At 40.0% G+C, this 21,225-nt stretch overlaps 1 protein-coding gene and 1 long non-coding RNA gene across 2 annotated transcripts; both read right to left on the bottom strand.

Moving 5' to 3' along the window:
- Positions 1–4,304: 4,304 nt before the first annotated feature.
- Positions 4,305–5,862, bottom strand: HTR1A (5-hydroxytryptamine receptor 1A). Its single transcript, XM_055554906.1, has one exon. The coding sequence runs from the start codon at positions 5,860–5,862 to the stop codon at positions 4,594–4,596; it is 1,269 nt and encodes a 422-aa protein (XP_055410881.1). The 3' UTR covers positions 4,305–4,593.
- Positions 5,863–18,883: 13,021 nt separating this feature from the next.
- On the bottom strand, positions 18,884–19,916 carry LOC129633191 (uncharacterized). The gene is made up of 3 exons (XR_008704949.1): positions 19,757–19,916; positions 19,605–19,660; positions 18,884–18,988 (listed from the first exon to the last, which is right to left on the bottom strand). It is a non-coding gene; the product is annotated as an uncharacterized LOC129633191 (long non-coding RNA).
- Between the last annotated feature and the right edge of the window lie 1,309 nt (positions 19,917–21,225).

Raw genomic sequence — 21,225 nt, 5'->3', positions numbered from 1 at the left:
CCCTTTTCTATCACTCCTCATGTGCTCAGAGCTCAATCCTGGATGCTCTACGCAGTTTTCTTTACCCAATCTTCCCTACCATCCCCCAGCCCACAATGGTCATTGTCCTCCAAATTCTTAGAACCACTCCTGTATTTAGATAATAACTATATTCTGCTGAGTGTTTACTTATTAGCCTTAGTAGTATATTCTTGAATACCCAAGTAGGTTGAAAACAGGGTGTCTATAGCAGCTTATATTATAGTCCCATATTTCAACATTATCCAAAAGAGCCTGACATGTGACAGTTGCTAATTGTTTATCTGGGCTTGTTAGTCACACTGGAAGCGACTGATTACAACACTCTCTTTCTTAATTGGAGTGTTAACACAGGCTCAAGAAGCCCTGTAGAAAACAGAAAGCCACCATCTCCTTGGAGGAAAAGATGCCAGAGCATAAAGCAAAGGCCAAGAAGGGCGATATCCACAATCTGGAAGACAAATGCATCATTTTACTCAAGGTCAGGGATGTCTTCATGTAATACTTTTCAAATGAAAAACTCCAGACAGTTCTTGTTATCTCGATTCCTATCTTGACTTTTCATTATCAGAATATGTATGTACATACATTGCCTAAATTAGGCTTCACAGTGTCCTCTTCTCTGGCCGTAATAGCTCTGACTTTGTTTTCCCCTTGAGGCTTACTTGGGTTTACCTTGCCCTACAGCCATCATTCTGACACCAGAAAACAGTGAAATTAACACACATAACATGGGAAACAAGAGGCCTCACTGATGATTCCACAGGGAAAAGAGAGCATTTGAATCAATCTTAATGTAGTAATAGATCTTCCATTAAAAAATCCCCCTATCAAGTGAGACCCAGCCAGAAAGGAAAATGCCCCTTCACTTTTAATTAAGTGACAAACCTCAAAACAATGTGTTGCTTCATTTGAAACCAGGGAGGCTATTTTCTTCCAGCTGGACATTGTGGGGAAGACAGGGAAGGGAGCTTATCACTGTCAACTGTGCTAAAAAGGCAACACAGGCCCCTGGCGCTTTTACTAGAATCTGCATTTCTCTTCTGCAAGTCCCCCACCTTGTCCATATTAATTAGACAGATGTCTAAATCTTCATTGTAGATGTCAGTCAGGGAAAATGTATGGTTTCAAGGTTAAAAGATGAAATGCCCGTTCTCTTTCCAGAGACAGGAATTTTTAAAAAAGAAACTAGCATGAGTTTCTGTGCTAAAACGAAATTTATTTCTCTAGGTGTCAGATCCCTGATGAGTATAGCAGGATCTTCTCCTGATAACGGTATTTTTTTTTTAACTTCAACTTTAAAATTATACAAATAAATACAAGCAGACAGTGATTATGATTAAAATAAAGATGTATATGTTACTGATATCAGTTTATTGTAGCATTACCATTATTAAAGTCCTTTCTTGTCACAGGGAAGAGTGAAGGCCAACTTTGATGCATATATACTTTACCTTAATACAATAATTTAAAAGAAAAAAAAAAAGCATCAGGGGCTCTTTAGTGCTATGTAGCTCTTTTGCACTTATTCCTCAAATCTCTCTATGGTTTCGGCAATTATACTCTAATTAAATGCTCCTTCCCCATTCGTGTGTAAATCCTCCAAGGCAGGAAGAACAAAGGTCCCAAAGCCATTGACAAAGTTCTGCAAAAGACACAAATAAACAGAAGTCTCACGACTTCAAATGCTGATCAAGGTAAAATTTGGATGAGCAATTTAGGACTCGAATTATTTTATCTAGAGAATTTGTCCTTAAAATATAGGAAGACATACAGCAAAGATTGGTTTTTCATATAGCTCTACTTAAATTACTGTGAACAAAAAATAAAAATAAAAAAGAATTTTCAAATAAATAAGTGATGGACTGGAAAAATCTCTCTCATTTTATCCACCATAGCCCCTTTTAAGCATTATTTATGCCAAGCTTCCCTGGCAGGTTCAGTGGTTACGACTTCCCCTTCCAATGCTGGGGGTGCGTGTTTGATCTCTGGTGGTAAAGCTAAGAATCCCACATGCCTCTAGCCCCCCCAAAACAAAACATAAAACAGAAACATACTGTAACAAATTCAATAAAGACTTTTAAAAATGGGCCACATCAAAAAAAAAAAAAACTTAAAAAAACAAGAAGCATTACTTATGCATAGAAAAATCATCCACTGAGTTCCCAGAGCACTTATAGTTTCTCTCTTTTAAGGGGATGTGATGCTTACTCTTGGTTTAGGTCTGAGAAAAAGATACCCAACAGAGGTTCCATTTGACAAACAATAAAAGGGCTACAAGTGATAGAGTTGTCTTTTCACTTTCTTCATTTTAAAACAAGAGAACTTTTTTCATTAGCAACTTTTTTTAACACAATTCTCAAAATAGCCCAAGGAATCATTCCTAAGGTAAGCATGAAGGGAGAAGGGAGTAAGAATCATTAACTTTGTGCAATTAATGGAAAAGAAACCATCATTCAACAGAAAATTAGAGGCTAGCTCTAATTATAACAAACTTCTTGATCCTGGTCACATGGATGGAAACTTACATTCAAATGGAGCTGAAAATCTTCCCTCCTGGGGGCAGTAAAGATAACCGGTTTTTCAGCAGGAGTGGCAAGGCTGAAAGGACTTTTTAAGAAGAAAGCTTGGAGTGCTCCATACATTACAATGACAAGAGGCCGGTTTCTGGGCAAACCTGTGTTGCAGGACAGTCAGGGCAAGGAGCTGTGTACAGGAGTCCCCTGGACTCCGCAGAGAAAGCACCCCTAGTGAGTCCTTTATTGTTCGGTCGCTAAATCGTGTCCTACCTACTCTTTGCGACCCCATGGACTGCAGCATGCCAGGCTTCCCTGTCCTTCACCATCTCCCAGAGTTTTCTCAAACTCCTGCCCATTGAGTCAGTGATGCTATCTAACCAACTCATCCTCTGCCGCCCTAGGGCCTCTATTTAACATGAGCACTTCTGAGGTCACAGATAGTGCTAAACCTGTGGGGGCCCATTCTACTGAAAGCCCTTATTTCCCCTTTTGGAAACAAAATCTTGGTAATCAAGTGTCCTGGACATTCTGCAGAACAAATCTTGTTTAGTGTCAGGGTGTGCGAAATAGATTTATTTCCCATTCGGAAAAGGAGGAGAGAGTGAATTAGGAGGAAAAAGAATCTGCTTGCATTGGATAAACTTCTCCTTTCAGGTTCCAAGGGAGGGCCAGCCAGAGCTCGGGCCCACCCAGACAATGGCACCCTTGGGACTTCTTAGTCTTTCTAGTCCCTAGAGCTGCTCTGGCTGTGGCTTCCATTAACTTTAACTGTTGGGCGTCCCTGGTGGCTCAGACAGTAAGAATCCGTCTCCAGTGTAGGAGACCTGGGTTTGATCCCCGCGTCAGGAAGATGCCCTGGAGAAGGGAATGGCAACGCATTCCAGTATTCTTGCCAGGAAAATCCCAAGGATAGAGGAGCCTGGCGGGCTACAGTCCATGAGGTCCGAAAAACCGGACTGAGCGACCAAGCCCACACACCCTCGCTTGAGTAAGTCCTGGGGCGTAGGCGGGGTGGCTCCAGTTGGGATTAGTTTTCAGTGCACCCGCCCAGCACAAATCAGACCTCAGACAGCCGCGAAGGTGCGCGGATCCTCTGCACTCGGCGCCCCCGCCCGGCTCACGCAAAGTGGCCGGCGGGCGCCACCCACAGTAGGTAAGTGGCGATGCCAGCTGGTACAGACTCGCGGGCAACCTGTCCGAATAAGTCCGCTCTCCCTTCCCAATGAATGTCAGTTTCTTTGGTGAGTGCTGACATCAAGGCAGGCAAGGATAAATTCGTTCCGCTCTCCCTCGCTCTCTCCCTCTGGCCCAGCCTTGTACTTACTGAGCCACTCTAGCCACTTGTTTTGAATCCAAGAAAACAAAGCATGGGGCTGTTTTCGGGAGAGTTACTCTGGGAGCCCACGCCAGCAGACGGAGACTCCCCGGGATACCTTAGGCACCAGGAAAAGCAGACCCTCCCAGCTTTTCCGACTAGCAAATTAGTGTTTTAGGACTGGCGAGGGCATAAAGGGAAGATGGGGAAGGAAGGATGAGATGAGACCGGGACGGGGCGGGGGTGGGTTTACTGGGAAATGAAGCGAAGTCCTGAACCTTAAGTTCAAGTTGTAGCAGTGAGGCGATCGCGTGGGAGAGCCTTTTCTGGGCGCAGCGGCTGGGTGTACAGGTTCTTTTTTCGTGTGGATTTTTTTTTTTTTTTTTTTTTTTTTTTTTGCCTTTAACGGCTGAAGCTTAAAGTTCCGCCGTGAAGATTATGGGGCAGAAGAAGCAGGAAGCAATTGCTGGAATCAAACGGATTCTGAAGCCAGTTTGAGCCAAGGTCTCCTCTCACAGGGCTAAGGAGTTTCTCTCTTGCCCGGAGGCTAGACCCTCTTTACGAAGAGCGCCATCCTTCCCCGCTGGGGACTGAGGCTTGGGAGAGGCTTGGGTGGATGAGGTCTGGACGCAGCGCGCCTAGCAGCTGTGAATGTCAGAGGGAAAGTAGCAAAGGCTTTGATTCCAGAGGACTAGGGGAGGCAGAATGAATGGGATGGGCCTACTCGCCGCTACTCCATCATCATCGGCGGCAGAACTTGCACTTGATGATCTTCTTAAACGCGTTTTGGAAGTCCTTGTTGAAGTAGGCGTAAATGACAGGGTTAAGCAGAGAGTTGGAGTAGCCCAGCCAGTTGATTATGGCCCCCAACAGGGTAGGCATGTGGCAGCTGCTTTCGCAGAAGGGCAGGACTAGGGCCACGATGAAGAAGGGCAACCAGCAGAGGATGAAGGTGCCCATGATGATACCCAGAGTCTTCACCGTCTTCCTCTCGCGGGCCAGGGCCATCTTGCGCTTGGCCTCGGCGTTGCGCTCATTTTTTTTCTCGAAGGAGGAGGGGACGTAGGGGACAGCACCGCCTTCGCTGGGCAGCGGAAGGTGCTCTTTGGAGTTGCCCACCCGGTGCACTTCGATCACCTCCAGGGCGGCGCCTTCTTCGCCCTGCCTCACGGCTCCATTGGCGCACGGAGCCCCTGTTACCTTGTTCTCTGTGCCCTGCCTCCAGTCTCTGCTATCCGACTCACCACTCACGCTCTTTCTGGGCTGCGGGGCCGGCGACGCCGCAAGGCGGTGGTTGGCTGCCGCCTTGTCCACCTTCTTAACTGTCTTGCGAATGCGGAATCGCGCAGCTCGAAAGATGCGCCCGTAGAGAACCAGCATGAGCAGCAGAGGGATGTAGAAAGCGCCGAAGGTGGAGTAAATAGTGTAGCCGTGGTCCTTGCTGATAGTGCACGCGTCCGGGTCCGAGCGGTCTTCCGGGGTGCGCCAGCCCAGCATGGGCGGGATGGAGATGAGGAAGCCAATGAGCCAGGTGAGCGAGATGAGCGCAGCGGCGCGCCGGGGCGTCCTCTTGTTCACGTAGTCGATGGGATCGGTGATGGCCCAGTATCTATCCAGCGCGATAGCGCACAGGTGCAGAATGGACGAGGTGCAGCACAGCACGTCGAGGGCGATGAACAGGTCACAGGTGACCTGTCCCAGAGTCCACTTGTTGAGCACCTGGTACAACGCGGCCATGGGCAGGACCAGCACCGACACCATGAGGTCGGTGATGGCCAGCGAGCCTATGAGATAGTTCGCCACGTTCTGCAGGGAGCGCTCCAGGGCGATGGCCGCCACTACACACGCATTGCCCAGCACCGCGCAGAAGATGAGCGTGCCCAGCACTAGAGAGGTGATTACTTGATAGCTGAAGGTCACGTCGGAGATGCCAGTAGCGTTGCCGCGTGTCCCGAAGGGACCCTGGGACGACGTGGTGTTATTGCCCTGTCCGGGGCTGAGCACATCCATGCTTGCGCGCCGGGCAGGGGAGGGGGAGGGGAGAAAGAGCTGCTCCAGGTTCCCCCTCGCCCCTCCCCCTGGGGTCTCCCGCCCCTGTTTCCTGGGGAGTTTCAGCTAAGAGAGGATGCAGGGACTCGGGCAGGAAGTTCTTACTGCTCAGGCGAAGGCATCTCGCAGAAGCAGCTAGCTTCTAGGCGCTCCCTGGGCTCTGGTAGTGCAGCACGCTCTGAGACTCCAGCTGGGAAACGAATTGGCTGGAGAAACAGCTCCGGGATCTCCGGGCGGCGGAAAGGTGGCTGGAACGTCTGTCTCTTGCTGTCCATTACACTTTGCCGCTGCCTAACTGGCTGCCATACCACCCGGAGTCTCCCCACCAGCAAAGAGTCTCCAATCTTAGAAGTATCTGGAATAGAGAAACACCATCTTCCACAGTCACTCTGTAACCCTCCTCTTCCTTGCTTCTCTCCCTCCTCTCCTACTCTTTCCTCTACTCTCTTCTCTTTCTCTTAAGCCTCCTCCGTCTCCCTCTTTCTCCCACTAGTCATCCCCTCAGTCTCCCTCTCTTCTCACTCTCCTTTATCTCTCCGGTGTTGCTCCGACAGCCAGACTCCCTCCCTCCTACGCTAACCCTCCGTTCCTAACACTTCCCCAACCCTGAGTGCCTCTTTCCCCTCGTTCCCCGCCCTGCTCTCCCTCTAGCTCTGCCTCTTTGCGTTCAAGTCCCTTTTTGTCAACCGAGACTCAGAACTCACTTACACACACCCGATCTGCCGATCAGACCAACATTACAACAAATAACTCCGCCTCCCACCCAGCCAAACTCGAGAGAAAAAAAAAATCTAACTACATACATTGCTTCATATTTGTCAAATTCCTTAGTAGACTCAGCATCACTGAGTGGTAACAGGATAAGAGAAGAGGAGGCATAAGGAGCCTGAATGGGGATGTGGACAGTCCTGGGTCAGTCTGTAAATTATTACTAATAGATGGAAAGAAGACGGAGTGTGTCTTAGCTTTTTAAAAATCACCCCCGTGTGTCAACTCACAGTCCAGCTTATCTCCTTTGCCTCTGACTTTTTTTCCTAACCTTGAGAAATTGGGTGAGAAAGCAATTAAAAAGGACACGTCAAAGGAGAGGTGAAAAACTGCATTTCAAAGGGAAGAAAAACCGATTCGGTATGTGTTCTACACACATACATACACACACACACACACACACACTCACACACTTGCCTTTCCATTCAGTTCAGTCGCTCAGTCGGATCGGACTCTTTGCGACCCCGTGGACTGCAGCACTCCAGGTTTCCCTGTCCATTACCACGTTCCAGAGCTTGGCTTTCCATTACCATTGCCTTTTTAATTTCAATGAACATTGTCATCTTCCACAGCTTTGTACCAGGTAAATTTAGGGGAGAGAATTTGTTTGACTTTGTGTTATAAATGAGGTTGGGCATTTTTTAACGGCCCTTTCCTACCGGTTTTCCAGAATCTACGGAAAACTTGGTGGAATTCCCGGTCGCTGGTTGCTTCTTTTGGGCTCAGAAACTGGGTTCAGCACCTGGGACAGCTCTAGGCAATAAGGACTTATGTCGCCACCTACCGGCAAGTGCTTTAGAGCGCCATCTAGAAACCCTTGTCTTGCAGAAAATAGCGTGTATTGAGGAAATCCCACAGCTTCAATAAAGAAAGAAGGTTATTAAAAGAAAAGTAACTTTGAGTTTCCTGTTTTTTCTATTTTATTCAAATATTTCTTTTAGTATCATCTGCTGCTTTTAATCGTCTCTATCAAGTCCATTATGTTTTCTGGCTTTTTTTGAAAGCCTGCAACATGTCATTCACAAGTTCTATCCAGAAATGCGATTTTAATAGACCTAGAAAAACACCTTCACTTGTGCTGATTTTGTGCCAACATATGCTGAATTTTGGAACTCATACATTTGCACACATTCATCAATGGGGAAAAAGCATTATTGGATTTTCCAAATGGGGATGACTTAACATAGAAGATAAAAAGACTGCTATGTGTTGGTTATCTAAGCTGTTTCCTTTACCAAGGAAACCAAATTTAATTCCATTTGCACCTAGATAAAGAATGGGATTTCTACTCCACTAGAATAACATATAACAAAATTCACTTATACATTCTGATTTCAGGACTGAAGTAAAGTACAGAATGCAATCCCAAAAGTAGATAACATGCACAGATTCACTACAGAATAGCAATAATCTTAATATTGTGTTCAAATTTGAGGTCTAAATGCTCCAAGACCAAACAAAAGAGCAATCATAAGAGTGTCAGAGAAAATCTTGTTGTACAGGACGATGTATTTGGAGATGGATTGTTTTACAATGTCGGGCTGGGCACAGTTCCCACTCAATCATTTCAGCATGCCACAACAAAGAACCTGACATTTATAATGACTCAAGGCATTGAAAAGAAAGAGATAAGTACTTATGGTGATACTGGCTACAGACTCTGAAGAAGTCTTTTTAAAATTTGTCTGGGTACTCATTCTCCCCTTTAAAATCTCCTCACAAATACAAAGCTAAATAACTTTATTAGAATACAGTTGCAGTTCCAGCAAAATTTAATAGAAAAATAGTTATAATCTAGATTCTCCAAAGATAAAACTTGGGAAATATAGCTGATAACATAAACAAAGAGTAAAATAAAAAAAATTTGAATTAGAAAATATTAACATGTCAAGTACAAACTTGAATAAGAATTTTGTCAAACTTAGCACATGTCAACATAGGGTAAGTCAGTAAATGTGTTGGTCAGCAATTGTGCATTCATTATTACTAAACACAAGTTGTTTAATAACTGACAAATTTATTTATCTGAAAGCTAAAATGCTGTTAATTTAACGTTAATATTTCTGAGATCTTGCACTTGCTATTCTGCCTTAATATTTTACAGCACAGCTTTTTCTTTATTCAAGTTGAAAAATCTCTCAAGTAGCTCATGTTTTTCTTAGAAATAGTGTATATAATATTGCAAACATTTCATTTCAATGAGAATATATAGAAAGTTTATAAACACTAGGAAGAAAATAGAAGTATAAAGGCCATGCAGCACTGACTAGGATGGTCCTACAACCTTCATATGACTAATAGATAATTATGTAAAACTTTTATTAAACTAAAAATATTGTGATATATGTTAAAAGCACAATGATATTGCATTTTCCTTATGTTCACACTTTACCAGTTCTTCTACATTTAACTCTTAATGATACAGAATCCCAGATATTCCAGAAGAGATGGTACAAACAGAAGATCCTAAATAAAGAGTTAGGCTGTTATTCTTTGAGGACTGAAATTAGCCTAAAGAAACACTAGCTTGAGAGCGAATATTATTGATGACATCATTTGAAAACAAAACTTCTAGTCATTCTGCTTTTATGGATCTAGGGTTTGATGCATCATTTATTATGTGACATTTCTCTAAAATAGGTTATGGGAGATAAAGATTTTTAACATCGTCACAGGAAATTTGATACAAGCCAAGCATTTCAATGTAGTTCTTTAACCAGGGACATAAGATTAAAAAGATGTTAGGCTGGAGTTTTTCTGTAAATCTGACTGCCTTATCATTACCAAAAGTTCAGTAGTGGTTGGTTCTTCTCAATAATTGGTATGTTCATCCATAATCCCCAAATTGTGGCTGATTTTTCTATCAGTGAGGGAATAACCTATAGAAGAAATAATTGAAAATTGGCTTAAATTACAAAAACAAATTTTTGAACTATTATAAAGCGTTTTTATATTTTAAAATAATTACATAATAAAACTAAGATAGATTATTTTTTGGTTTTTAATTTTTACAATGTTGTGTTGGTTTCTGCCATACACAGCTGGAATCAGCCATAATTATACATACATCCCCTCCCTCTGAGCCTCCCTCCCTTCCCCCATCCCACCTGTCCAGGTCATCACAGAGCACCAGACTAGGCTCCCTGTGTTATACAGCAACTTTGCACCAGCTAGCCATTTTACACACAATAGTGTAGATATGTTGATGCTACTTTCTCTATTCATTCTATTGGATAGATTATTTTTTAATTAAAAATATCATTCTGAATTTAATTCACCCCAATCTTCAAATACTAAAGCAGCAAGGCAATTGTAGTTTTTCCAGAACTGTGAATTTTTTTTTTTTTACTGGAATTTGTTAGGGATTAAAAAAAAAAAAAAACTTCAAAGAGAAATTTTGTTTAGATAATTTAGGAAATGTGGTCTTCTGATTATCAGCGAGAAGTAACTGGTTCTTTATAAGAAATGCAACCAAAATGCAAGAGAAAAAAAATTCTTTAAAACTAAGCCCAGTTTTTTTTGTGTGTGTATATAATTCTCACTGTGCACCCTCCTCAGATGGGCACCCTTCCTTAGCTGCTATTTCTATATGCCGGACACTTGTGCAATACCCAGAACCACACTGGGTCTTTAGTGGGAAAACACAAATGATGGAAGCCTCAATCTCTGCTTCAGTAACTGTAAGATTGATTTGGTTCGTTTAACACAATGTTGAAAACACAGCATGTAGAGAAAGAAAAAAAAAAAAGTAATTCCTATTCATTTAGTGTGTGACTTTGGGCAAGTTAATTAACTCTTGATTTCTCAGTAGTAAAATGAGTGCAAAATAGATTTGTGAAAAAGTGATTTTGCTGGCCCATAAAAAACACCCAGTAAAGGTCAATCAATAATAGTAGTAATAGTATTGCAAAGTTATAATATTAATTCTCTCTCTCTACTGATAATTGCTGAGAAGTGCAGAGAAGGAGAATTAGGTAGGTTTAGTGAAAGAGCAAGTGCTTGAAAAAAAAAAATTAAAGCCCTTTCAGGTGAGGATTTATTTTGAAAACAATTTTCATGTGGATGAGTTACCAAACCAAACTTGGGTCTGCTAGCCCGCTATATGCAGCAAAGCCAATCTACTTACACCAAGTTGTGATGAAAGACAGTAGAGCCCCTCATTGTGAGTTGCCCAGTGTGAAGCTGAGCAAGGAGACCCAGCAGCTCATGCTCAAAGCACCTGAACTCTTTGATGGCTCTCAGGGAAGGATTTTTAAAGACAGTGTGAGGGAAAGGGTTGCAGGGTGACTGATCAGTTAGAAAACATTCTTTTGGTTTATTGGTGGTGAGGGAACTGCACAGTATTTCTGGAGTCAACATCATCCCTTCTAGTCCCAACTGGTCTGGGGGGTCTTTTTATGGGCCAGCAAAATCACTTTTTCACAAATCTCTTTTGCACTCATTTTACTACTGAGAAAACAGAGTTAATTAACTTGCCCAAAGTCACACACTAAATGAATAGGAATTACTTTTTTTTTTTCTTTCTCTACATGCTGTGTTTTCAACATTGTGTTAAATGAACCAAATCAACCTTACAGTTACTGAAGCAGAGACTGAGGCTTCCATCATTTGTGTTTTCCCACTAAAGACCTAGTGTGGTTCTGGGTATTGCATAAGTGTCAAAGTTAACTTTTTCCACCTGCTGGGGCTTTTAGTATCTGCAAAACAACTCAAGGATATGACCCAAGGTATTATCTACAGCCCTTACAGAGAAATTAAAGGCCCTTGACTTTGTTTCATGGCTAAACTATTATTATTTTGTCTTGTTTTACTGTTTACCTTTGCTTCTGCATTTTCTTAGTTCTGTGACTAAATTTGTTCATTGCAACTCGTGAAGGTCTAAGACGCTAAAGCTCTTCTACAAACAAGAGACAGGGACACCGCCGGGGTCTATCCCTTGGATGGCCCAGCAGGGTCCTGCTCAGTTTCAAATGTGACATTCTCTCAGTTCTTCAAATTATTTGGTAATCTTCCGATTCTTTAGGAAATTCTGAGTACAAGTGAAGAAAGATGTGCCCTCTGCATTCTGGAACTTCTTGACTTAAATCAAAAGTTATTGGGAATTCCCTGGTGGTACAGGGGTTAGGACTCCATACTTTAACTGCCAAGGGCCCGGGTTCAGTCCCCAGTGGGGGAACTAAAATCCCACAAGCCACAGAGTGTGGCCACAATAAAAAAGAAAAGTTTTGGGGGAGTGGTGATGAACATATCAACAAAAATTCAGTTATCACTGAGGAAAAGGGGTCTGCTCTTCTCTGGGAGCTCAACCATTTGTTCAAAAGTATAAATAAATAACAGTCTTACGGACTCTGTGGCAGAGGGAGAAGGTGGGAAGAATTGGGAGAATGGCATTGAAACATGTAAAATATCATGTATGAAATGAGTCGCCAGTCCAGGTTTGATGCACGATACTGGATGCTTGGGGCTGGTGCACTGGGACGACCCAGAGGGAGGGTATGGGGAAGGAGGAGGGAGGAGGGTTCAGGATGGGGAACACATGTATACCTGTGGCGGACTCATTTTGATATTTGGCAAAACTAATACAATTATGTAAAATTTAAAAATAAAATAAAATTTTAAAAAAGTATAAATAAATAATTGAAAATCATAGATCTCAATAAAATGCTTAAAAGTATAGCAAAACCCAAAAGGCAGTAGTTTTCATCAGATTAGCGTGACAGGTGTTAGTAAATGTGCTTTCCTGAGTTCACCTCCTCTACATTGCTCTTTCTGACAACATTTTCATGGCTCATTTCTGAAAGGATAAGTTGAGATGAGAAAAATCTTTGGAATGTTAACTCAATATTTTCTGTTAATTGAAGGATAGTTGAAAATTTAGTATAATATTTATCTGAAACAAGATTTAATTACTGTATTTAACAATAATTGGGGGGTAAAGACCTAAGTATTATTTTGCTTTGGCGAGTAACCTTTTTTGTTATAAAATTAAAACCAATGCCAAATGAGTTATTTTAATCTTGTTTTAAAACATGCTACATATAAAAGCAACTATTGTGAGTGCAAAATATGAGTCTATAACTGTGCCATTAGGCCTGTTGAGACAGTAATTTGTTAGGTGGGTATAGCGGCTCAGGGCCACAGTTTTGGATTCAAATAGCTATGCTGCCATATACTAGCCTTGAATTTTTCTTATTTCTTTCCATTGCATTATGAAGATGTAGTATAAATATTAATAGATGAAATACTTACATACTTAAGAAAACTCATGAGAAAGAACAGTATGATTCCATTGAAGCTCTCTTTACTCGTGAATTTAGGGGTTTTCATTCCCATGAATGACACATGTCACTAAGCAATATAGAAATGGTATCATTCTCTCTGTAATTTTCTGCAAATTCTTTTTCTTGCTTGACATTATCTTTGTGAAATTCACTTGCATTGATAAAAGCACCACTAGTTCATTTATTTTCACTGTAGATTTAAATTATATAACTAATGCCACAACTTATATATCCATTCTCTGATTATTGAATGTTTAAGTCTTTTTCAAACATTTGCTTTTATAAATAATACTGCTATGAGTGTTAATGTTTATATCTCTTTTTAAAAAATCTGTGTAACTTAGAATAGACTAGATTAGTGTTTTTTAAACAAAGCACATGGGGATCTTATTTAAAATATAGATTTTAACACCACAGGTATGGAGTAGAGCCCACGACTGCATGTCTGCCGCGTTCCCGTGACAGTGATACTGCTGATTCATAGACAATACTTAGAGTAGCAAAATTTAAGCATCCAGAAATGAAATTATAGGATCCTTTGATATACCCAGATTCAATCTTTGTATATATGGCCTAATTCTTCTCCAAACTGGTTGTATAAGATTTCATAACCACTTTTGTAGGTTGAATTATGTCACCCAAAAGGATAAAGGATTCAGTCTCTGGGACTGTGACCTTATTTGGAATTAGGATCTTTGCAGATCTAATTAAGTTGAAAAGAGGTCATATAAGATTAGGGCAAGCCCTAATCAAATGACTAATGTTCATATAAGTTGAGGGGGATTTGGACAGACACACAGGGAAGGACCCCATCTGAAGACAGATACAGAAATTGGCATTATACTGCCACAGTCCAAGTAATGCCAAGGACTGCTGCCAGTCACCAGAAGCTTAAGCAAACACGTGGGATGGACTCTCCCCTAGAGCCATCAGAGTGTTTGTGCTGGGCCAACACTTTGATTCAGATGTCTCCCTTCCAGAATTCTGAGACAATACACTTCTGCTGAGTTAAGTCACCAGGTTGGGGCACTTTATTTTGGCCCCCTGGGGAAACTAACACAGTCACTAATAATGTGTAGGTTCCCATTGCTTCATCAAGGTTGAGTGTTGTTTCATTTTTCTTAACTGTGAATTACTTATTCTTATCTTTCGCTTACCTTTAAATTGGGTTCTTTGTGTATGTGTGTTGTGGTTTTTTGTTATTTTGAACATACCCTGTGACAACTGGGATCTTAGTTCCCTGACCAGGGATGGATCCGGATCCCCCTGTATTGGAAGCATAGAGTTTTAACCAGTGCATCACTAGGGAAGTCCAGTTTGGTTTTGTTTTTTTTTTAATTATTACTAATCTTTAATGTCCATTATCTATTATAGATGTTAATCTTTTGTCCTTTGTATTATTGAAAATATTTTTTCTCAATCATTGGCTCAAATTTTTACCTTATAAAGGTGTTTTTTAATGAATTTACATTTTTCAGTTTAATGTAAATATTTCTCTTTGTTCTGTGCATTTTCTGTCTTGTCTACTTAAAGGTTGTAATGATATCAGTCAACATTCTTTTGAGTTTTATATTTAGTTCATCAGTTCTAGACTTGACTTTTGAGTATATTGTGTGAGACAGGAATCCAGGTTAAATGTTACTGTCAGAAAAATTATCTAATACCATACATTTTATAGTCTATTCTTTCACCCCCTGACATACAGTCTCTTCTGACATTTTCACATACACGTGAGTTTACTTTCAGGTTCTCTAGTCTCTTGGCCTATTTGTCTATTCTGTTCCAAAAATTACAATGCCCTAATTTTTGCAACACATGTGCTATGTGCTAGATCATCCTCTACTTCATTCTTCCTTAAAAATCTCTTGACCATAGTTGGCCTTTTACTGTTACATATTAACTCTGAATCAACTTTTCCATCCTGTACCCATATCTATATCCAAAATTATTGTGGAATTTTATTGGAATTGTATTGAAATTATAATTTCAAAAGAACAGACATCTTTATGTTACTCATCTTTTTTAACCATCATGAATATGATGTAACTTTCCATTTATTTAGATCTTCCTTGCCTTTTAATAAAGTTCTTAATTTTATCTATTAATGACATAAACAACTTGTGGTAGATTTTTTCCCCATAGGTGCCTTACTTTATTGCTATTGTAGTTGTGCTTTTATGGATGATAGCTAATGTGAATGGCATATTTTTAAATTGTGTTTTCAATTTTTGCAGGTGTATAAGAATGTGATTAAGTTATTTAACTACTTTTACTTCTGTGTACTTGATTAATGTTAATAATATGTAGATTTTCTTTGTTTTTCTATGTTGACAACTAAATTATCTGCAAATATTACAACAAAACTTACTAAATTTTTTGCACTTAATTACCTTTTTATTTACCAATGAACTGGCTAGAATTATAGTATAATATTTCAGAGATGAGGAAATAGAGTGTATACTCATCTCATTCATGATTTTAGAGAGAATACTTCTAATGCTACACCACATAGTGTATTTCTGAAAGGTATGCTTGATCAGCCTAAAGAAATTCTACTTCCTACTCTATTCCTTTCTTATACTTTGTTTTAGGTTTAAGTTACTAATGCTAAGTTGCTTCAGTTGATCCGACTCTCTGAGGTCCTATGGACTGTAGCCCGCCAGGATCTTCTGTCTGTGGGATTCTCCAATCAAGAATATTGGAATGCGTTGTCATGCCCTTCTCTAGGAGATCTTCCCAACCCAGGGATCGAACCCACCTCTCTTATGTCTCCTGCATTGGCAAGTGGGTTCTATACCTGTAGCGCCACATGGGGAGCCTAAGTTACTAATACTTTGTTTTAGGTTTTGCATCTAAATCCTTGAGCGAAATTTGTCTACACATTTTCTTTCTTGTGCTGTCTTACTCTGATATCAGTGCCAAAAGTTATCAGCACAGTTCAGTTCAGTTGCTCAGTCATGTCCAACTCTTTGAGACCCCATGGACTGCAGCACGCCAGACTTCCCTGTCCATCACCAACTCCCGGAGCTTACTCACTCATGTCCATCAAGTCAGTGATGCCATCCAACCATCTCATCCTCTGTCGTCCCCTTCTCCTCCTGCCTTCAATCTACCAACCTCATAAAAATGAAATATGGCCTATTACCTAGTTTTTCTATTCTCTGGAATAGCTTTTAGAAGATTCAATTATCTGTTCTTTGACTGTTTATAAAATTTATCTGTAAAACATGGGACTTGGTTTTTCTTGATGGGTATGTGTTTAATTCTTGATGTAATTCATTTAGTAACTATAGAGTAATTCAGGCTTTCTAATACTTCTAGAATCAATGTTGTTATAATTTTCTTTTAAAAGTGTTCCATTTTTTATTAAGTTGTTTAAAGTAATTAACTTTCCAATTATCTGCAGTAAATGTCTTGTTTTGATCTTTATGAATTATTTGTGTGAGTCTTTTTCCTTTTATTCTTATTCAGTAAAATCAAAGGTTACTTATACTTAAAATTCCATTTTATACTTTCTATTGTGATTTCCAAATTGTGTAATTTGGAAGCATTCTTCTTGGTACCAATTAAGTGAAGTTCTTCTTAGTTATCTTTTATTATTATTTATAACTTAATTTCATTGTTCTCAAAGAATGTGAAGTAAAATACATCAGTTCTTTTACAACTTGAGATTGCTCTTATTGCCTAGTACTGCCTTTCCCTCCTTCATTCTATTCTCTCCTAAAATTCTAAATATACTAAAAGAACTTTCTCCTATCCTCTATATCTCATAATTTCTCGGTCATATTTTTTATTTTTCCTCCTGTGCTTTATCGTGGTTAATTTATTCATATCTATCTTCTAGGCTATCAGTTCTCTTTTAGGTTTTGTCTGATATGCCAAACAATTGGTTAAATCCTTGTTCTTCAATTTCAGCTACATATTTTCCTTTCATGAGTTTTACTTTATTCTTCCATTGTAGCTAATTATATTAGTACATCTTTGTTTCTTGCTTGAGTTTATAATTTTATTATTTCTGTTAACATCTTAAGCATGTTTGCTTTATATTCTGTCTCTGATTATTCCACTATCTGTAACCCCTGTTTTCTAGTTCTCTTTCTTGCCGAGTCTCACCCACACTAGCTTGGTTGCTATTGTGATTGGTGGTTTTATACTGTGAGTTTATATTTGACCAATCTCTGTTTATGGGAATCCTGAGAATCTTGGTTCAATGGACATTATTCCAGGAATATTTGTATTCCCTTCTGTTATATACAATAGTAGGTTTACTAGCCTATGTGAGGGGATCATTTATGGCTAAATATTATCAGAGGAACCTTTATTCCTGTGTACAGTGCAAACATGGCAGGCACATTGTTTTTTTCCCTGAAGCTCTTTGAAGATTCTAGCTTTCTGTAGCTGTCTGCATTCCAACCTCCTCCCCATCACCACCACCACACCATCTTTTATATGTCTTAGGAGTTGTTCTGCTTCATTGAAGAGATAGTAAAATTTCAGGATTTAGGTACCATCGATCAGCAAATGTCTCTAAAGTATCTGACTGCTGCTGCTGCTGCATCGCTTCAGTCGTGTCCGACTCTGTGCCACCCCATAGACCGCAGCCCACCAGGCTCCCCCGTCCCTGGTATTCTCCAGGCAAGAACACTGGAGTGGGTTGCCATTTCCTTCTCCAGTGCAGGAAAGAGAAAAGTGAAAGTGAAGTCGCTCAGTCGTATCCGACTCTTTGCGACCCCATGGACTGCAGCCCACCAGGCTCCTCTGTCCATGGGATTTTCCAGGCAAAGTACTGGAGCGGGGTACCATCTCCTTCTCCGATCTGACTGCACTGCGGGCTTATTACTCTGGCTTTTGTTCCTGTCATCTTGGGGTACTGAAGATTCTCCTGAATTTCTTGCAAGCTCAGCTTTCCCTGTTAGTTGTAACTTATCCATCATTCTTTAGTGTTTTGCAGTGAGAAAAAGTTTTGAATACAGAATCTATTAGATTTATCAGAACATAGAAAAATGTCTACTTTATTAGGTTGCATCAGTATTAAATAAGAAAATGCCACTAAAGAACTTATATCTTATAAGTTCCTTATATCTTAGTGTGCAATCAATGTTAGTAAAAATAAAATTTTAATTAACTTTCCAAAATATTTTCTATCTTGGGCCTTCTTCCTCTTTTCCACTTATATGAAATATACTTATCCTCCAAAAAGAAAAGAAATGTAATTTAATATGACTAAATAGTAACTAGAATTTTTATGTTTTATATTTTGTATTTTAACAGACAGAAATACATGGCTTATTTAATGTAAAATAAATATAGAGAAATTATACTAGATCACATTACTTGAGTTTATAGTCAATCACTTAAAAATTCTATGGAAAAGAACTTCTTTAAACTAAACTAAAATCAGTCAAAAATTTCTATTAATGTTTTATCAAAAGCCATTTCTTATTTTAAATTATCAAAGAACTAACATTTTGATAAGTTTAGAGCTCATTGTCAGTGTCTTTATTTTTAAGTAAATGATATCTCTCTTCTAAAGTTATTATATTTTCAGTTTCCAATTCCACCTTGAAAACTAGAACTAAACAGTATTTTTAAGCATGAGCCACATCTTTCAATAATTTTTATTACGAATGAGAAAGCATTTATCCCAGACTCATCACTTAATGGGAAACAACACAAAAACAAACAAAACAATGATTCTTGAAAGACATAAATGTTCAAAATATCTACTTTTGTTAAATGAAGGAGATGAGTTAGCCATAGTATCTGATTGTTACTAAATGTAGTGTTGAGATAGTTTTAATGTCAAACATTGTAATATCAATGTTTTTATGTAAGAAATATAAAATTGAAATTTGCTTCTAGACTGAGTATCTCTTTGTTTTGGTTTATTTTTGGATTTTGCAGCTTTTCCAAATTGTTGGGGAAACACAGCTGGGTTTATTAATATACTGAAGCTTTTTAATTGGAGAAGAGGAGCCTCATGGTGTGCAGCTCTGGATCTCTTCCCGTGGACTTCTTAGCCAACTACTCTATCTTCCCTAGAAAGAAATGGAATCAAATGCCAGTATTTAGGATTAAATATTTTGTTTTCTACCTCATGACTTGGATAATATAATAATAGTGGTAGCCAGCATAATTATTTATCATATGCCTAACTCTATACTAGGCCCATCCCATGAAATATTTTATTTAATCTTCACAACAGCCTAAGCCTGTTCAGCTTTTCAAATAAGTAAATAGAGGCCTGAAAAGGCCTTCTGCTTGTTTGTTTCTAAGATGCTTGAGTACAATGAGAAAATGTAATTTTTTACTACTTCCACCTGCAGCTGCCTGACCTTAGCAACAGTTGTTGCTCATTTATTCACGAACACTAGCTGATGAGAAGGTATTGCTCAGCAGTAGGGGAACAAAGAGAAAGGAAAACATAGGTGTCCTAATAAGCACAAAGTCCAACCGCCCTGAAAACACACCCTGAGGACTGCCTGGACCATTGCTAGTCATCCAACATGTTTTCAAAAAGCAGCCTCTGGTCTCCCTTGGACGATCCTGGCAGCCACTGGATTTTCTGGTTGATTAGTTCCTTAACATTTCCTCTCTGACTTTCTGTCAATTTAAATAGCAGATTTCACAATGGTCAGGGACTTCAGAACTCACCAGACTCAAACTTCATTTGCAGAAAAACTGAGGGTCCTCATAGTTAAGTTTTTGCCCTAGATCACAGAATGGATTCCTCTTATTAGCCTGACTGCATCAGTTAAAATACTCCCAACATTATTATCCCAGGTTTCAGACTAAATTGCTACCACCTCCAGTTGAAGATTTCCAAAACTTGAAACAAACCAAAGAAGTTTAAGCTTATGTTCAATTATCTCTATATTCCTTCCTTTTCTCCTTCCTTCCTTTTCTCCTTCCTTCTTTCTTCTCTTCATTCAGTCACACAAGTACTTATTGTATGTATGCTATGAGACAGGCAGTACATCATTCACTAAGACTATAAAGCTAAAAAAGATAGAGTCTTTGCCTTAATTCATCCACTGAAACATGTTCCACAGCCACACTAAATGAAGCCTCATCTAGGAATGGGGATTATTCAGTCCTAGTCACAGTTTTCCCACCAATCTGGTGTGTTTATTGAGTACTTACCATTTCTAGGCTTTTTGTGCATAATAAGAAGGCCTACAAATATTCCTGTACTCGGTCACTTTATACTGAAAATAGTATAAACAAACTATAAACAGGTAAAGAAATAAAATAAGGAATAATTGCAGGATTATTACTATAAATGTTATGAGAAAGATAAAATTGAGTAGGTATGGTAGAGTGGCTGAAGGGGTTTACACTCGTGGGGTTGGTGAGGTGAGCTGCTCTGAAGCATTGACATATATAAGTTGAGACTCAAAGGGGACAGTCATTCAAAGATCTCATTGAGGGTGTATTGCAAGAAACATTGACCATTTCAGCCTTGGGGCAGCAGGGCAGAGCCTTGGGACAGAAAAGTCCCTGACCCCCTCTAGTGGTCAAGAGCCTCCTCTGTTTACTCCAGTGTGTTGTAAAAATATTAACATTTTCTGTGTGTTGCATGATATGAAGAGCCTGGGGAAACATTATTCTGGTGGAAGAGAAAATCCAAGTAGAAGAAAAGCAAGGGAAACTAAGAATGGTGTGCACGGTAACTGAAGGAGAAGAGTGCATGAAAGAGAGAGTGAGGGGGAATGAGTCATCCTTTGGATCCTTGTAGCCTTGATATGCGAAGGCAATGGCTCCCCACTCCAGCACTCTTGCCTGGAAAATCCCATGGACAGAGGAGCCTGGTGGGCTGCAGTCCATGAGGTCGCTCAGAGTCGGACACGACTGACCGACTTCACTTTCACTTTTCACTTTCATGCATTGGAGGAGGAAATGGCAACCCACCCCAGTGTTCTTGCCTGGAGAATCCCAGGGACAGGGGAGCCTGGTGGGCTGCCGTCTATGGGGTCGCACAGAGTCGGACACGACTGAAGCGACTCAGTAGCAGCAGCAGCAGCAGCCTTGATATGGTTATAAGGATGGATGTAAGAGTTATAGTCATCTATTTCGAAAAAGAAATTAAATATATTACTATGTTAAAGTGAAAGTCCCTGAGTCATGTCTGACTCTTGCAACCCATGGCCTGTAGCCCACCAGATTCCTCTGTCTGTGGAATTTTCCAGGCAAGAATACTGGAGTGGGTTGCCATTTCCTACTTCAATGTTAAAGTACATATTAGATCAGATCAGATCAGATCAGTCGCTCAGTC

This window comes from Bubalus kerabau, chromosome 18, assembly GCF_029407905.1.
Source record: "Bubalus kerabau isolate K-KA32 ecotype Philippines breed swamp buffalo chromosome 18, PCC_UOA_SB_1v2, whole genome shotgun sequence".
NCBI lineage: Eukaryota > Metazoa > Chordata > Mammalia > Artiodactyla > Bovidae > Bubalus > Bubalus kerabau.
This window is presented reverse-complemented; position numbering and strand designations above follow the sequence as displayed.

Bases quoted from the DNA above. Each gene is read 5' to 3' on its own strand.
- HTR1A (XM_055554906.1), bottom strand. From the start codon at position 5,862: ATGGATGTGCTCAGCCCCGGACAGGGCAATAACACCACGTCGTCCCAG.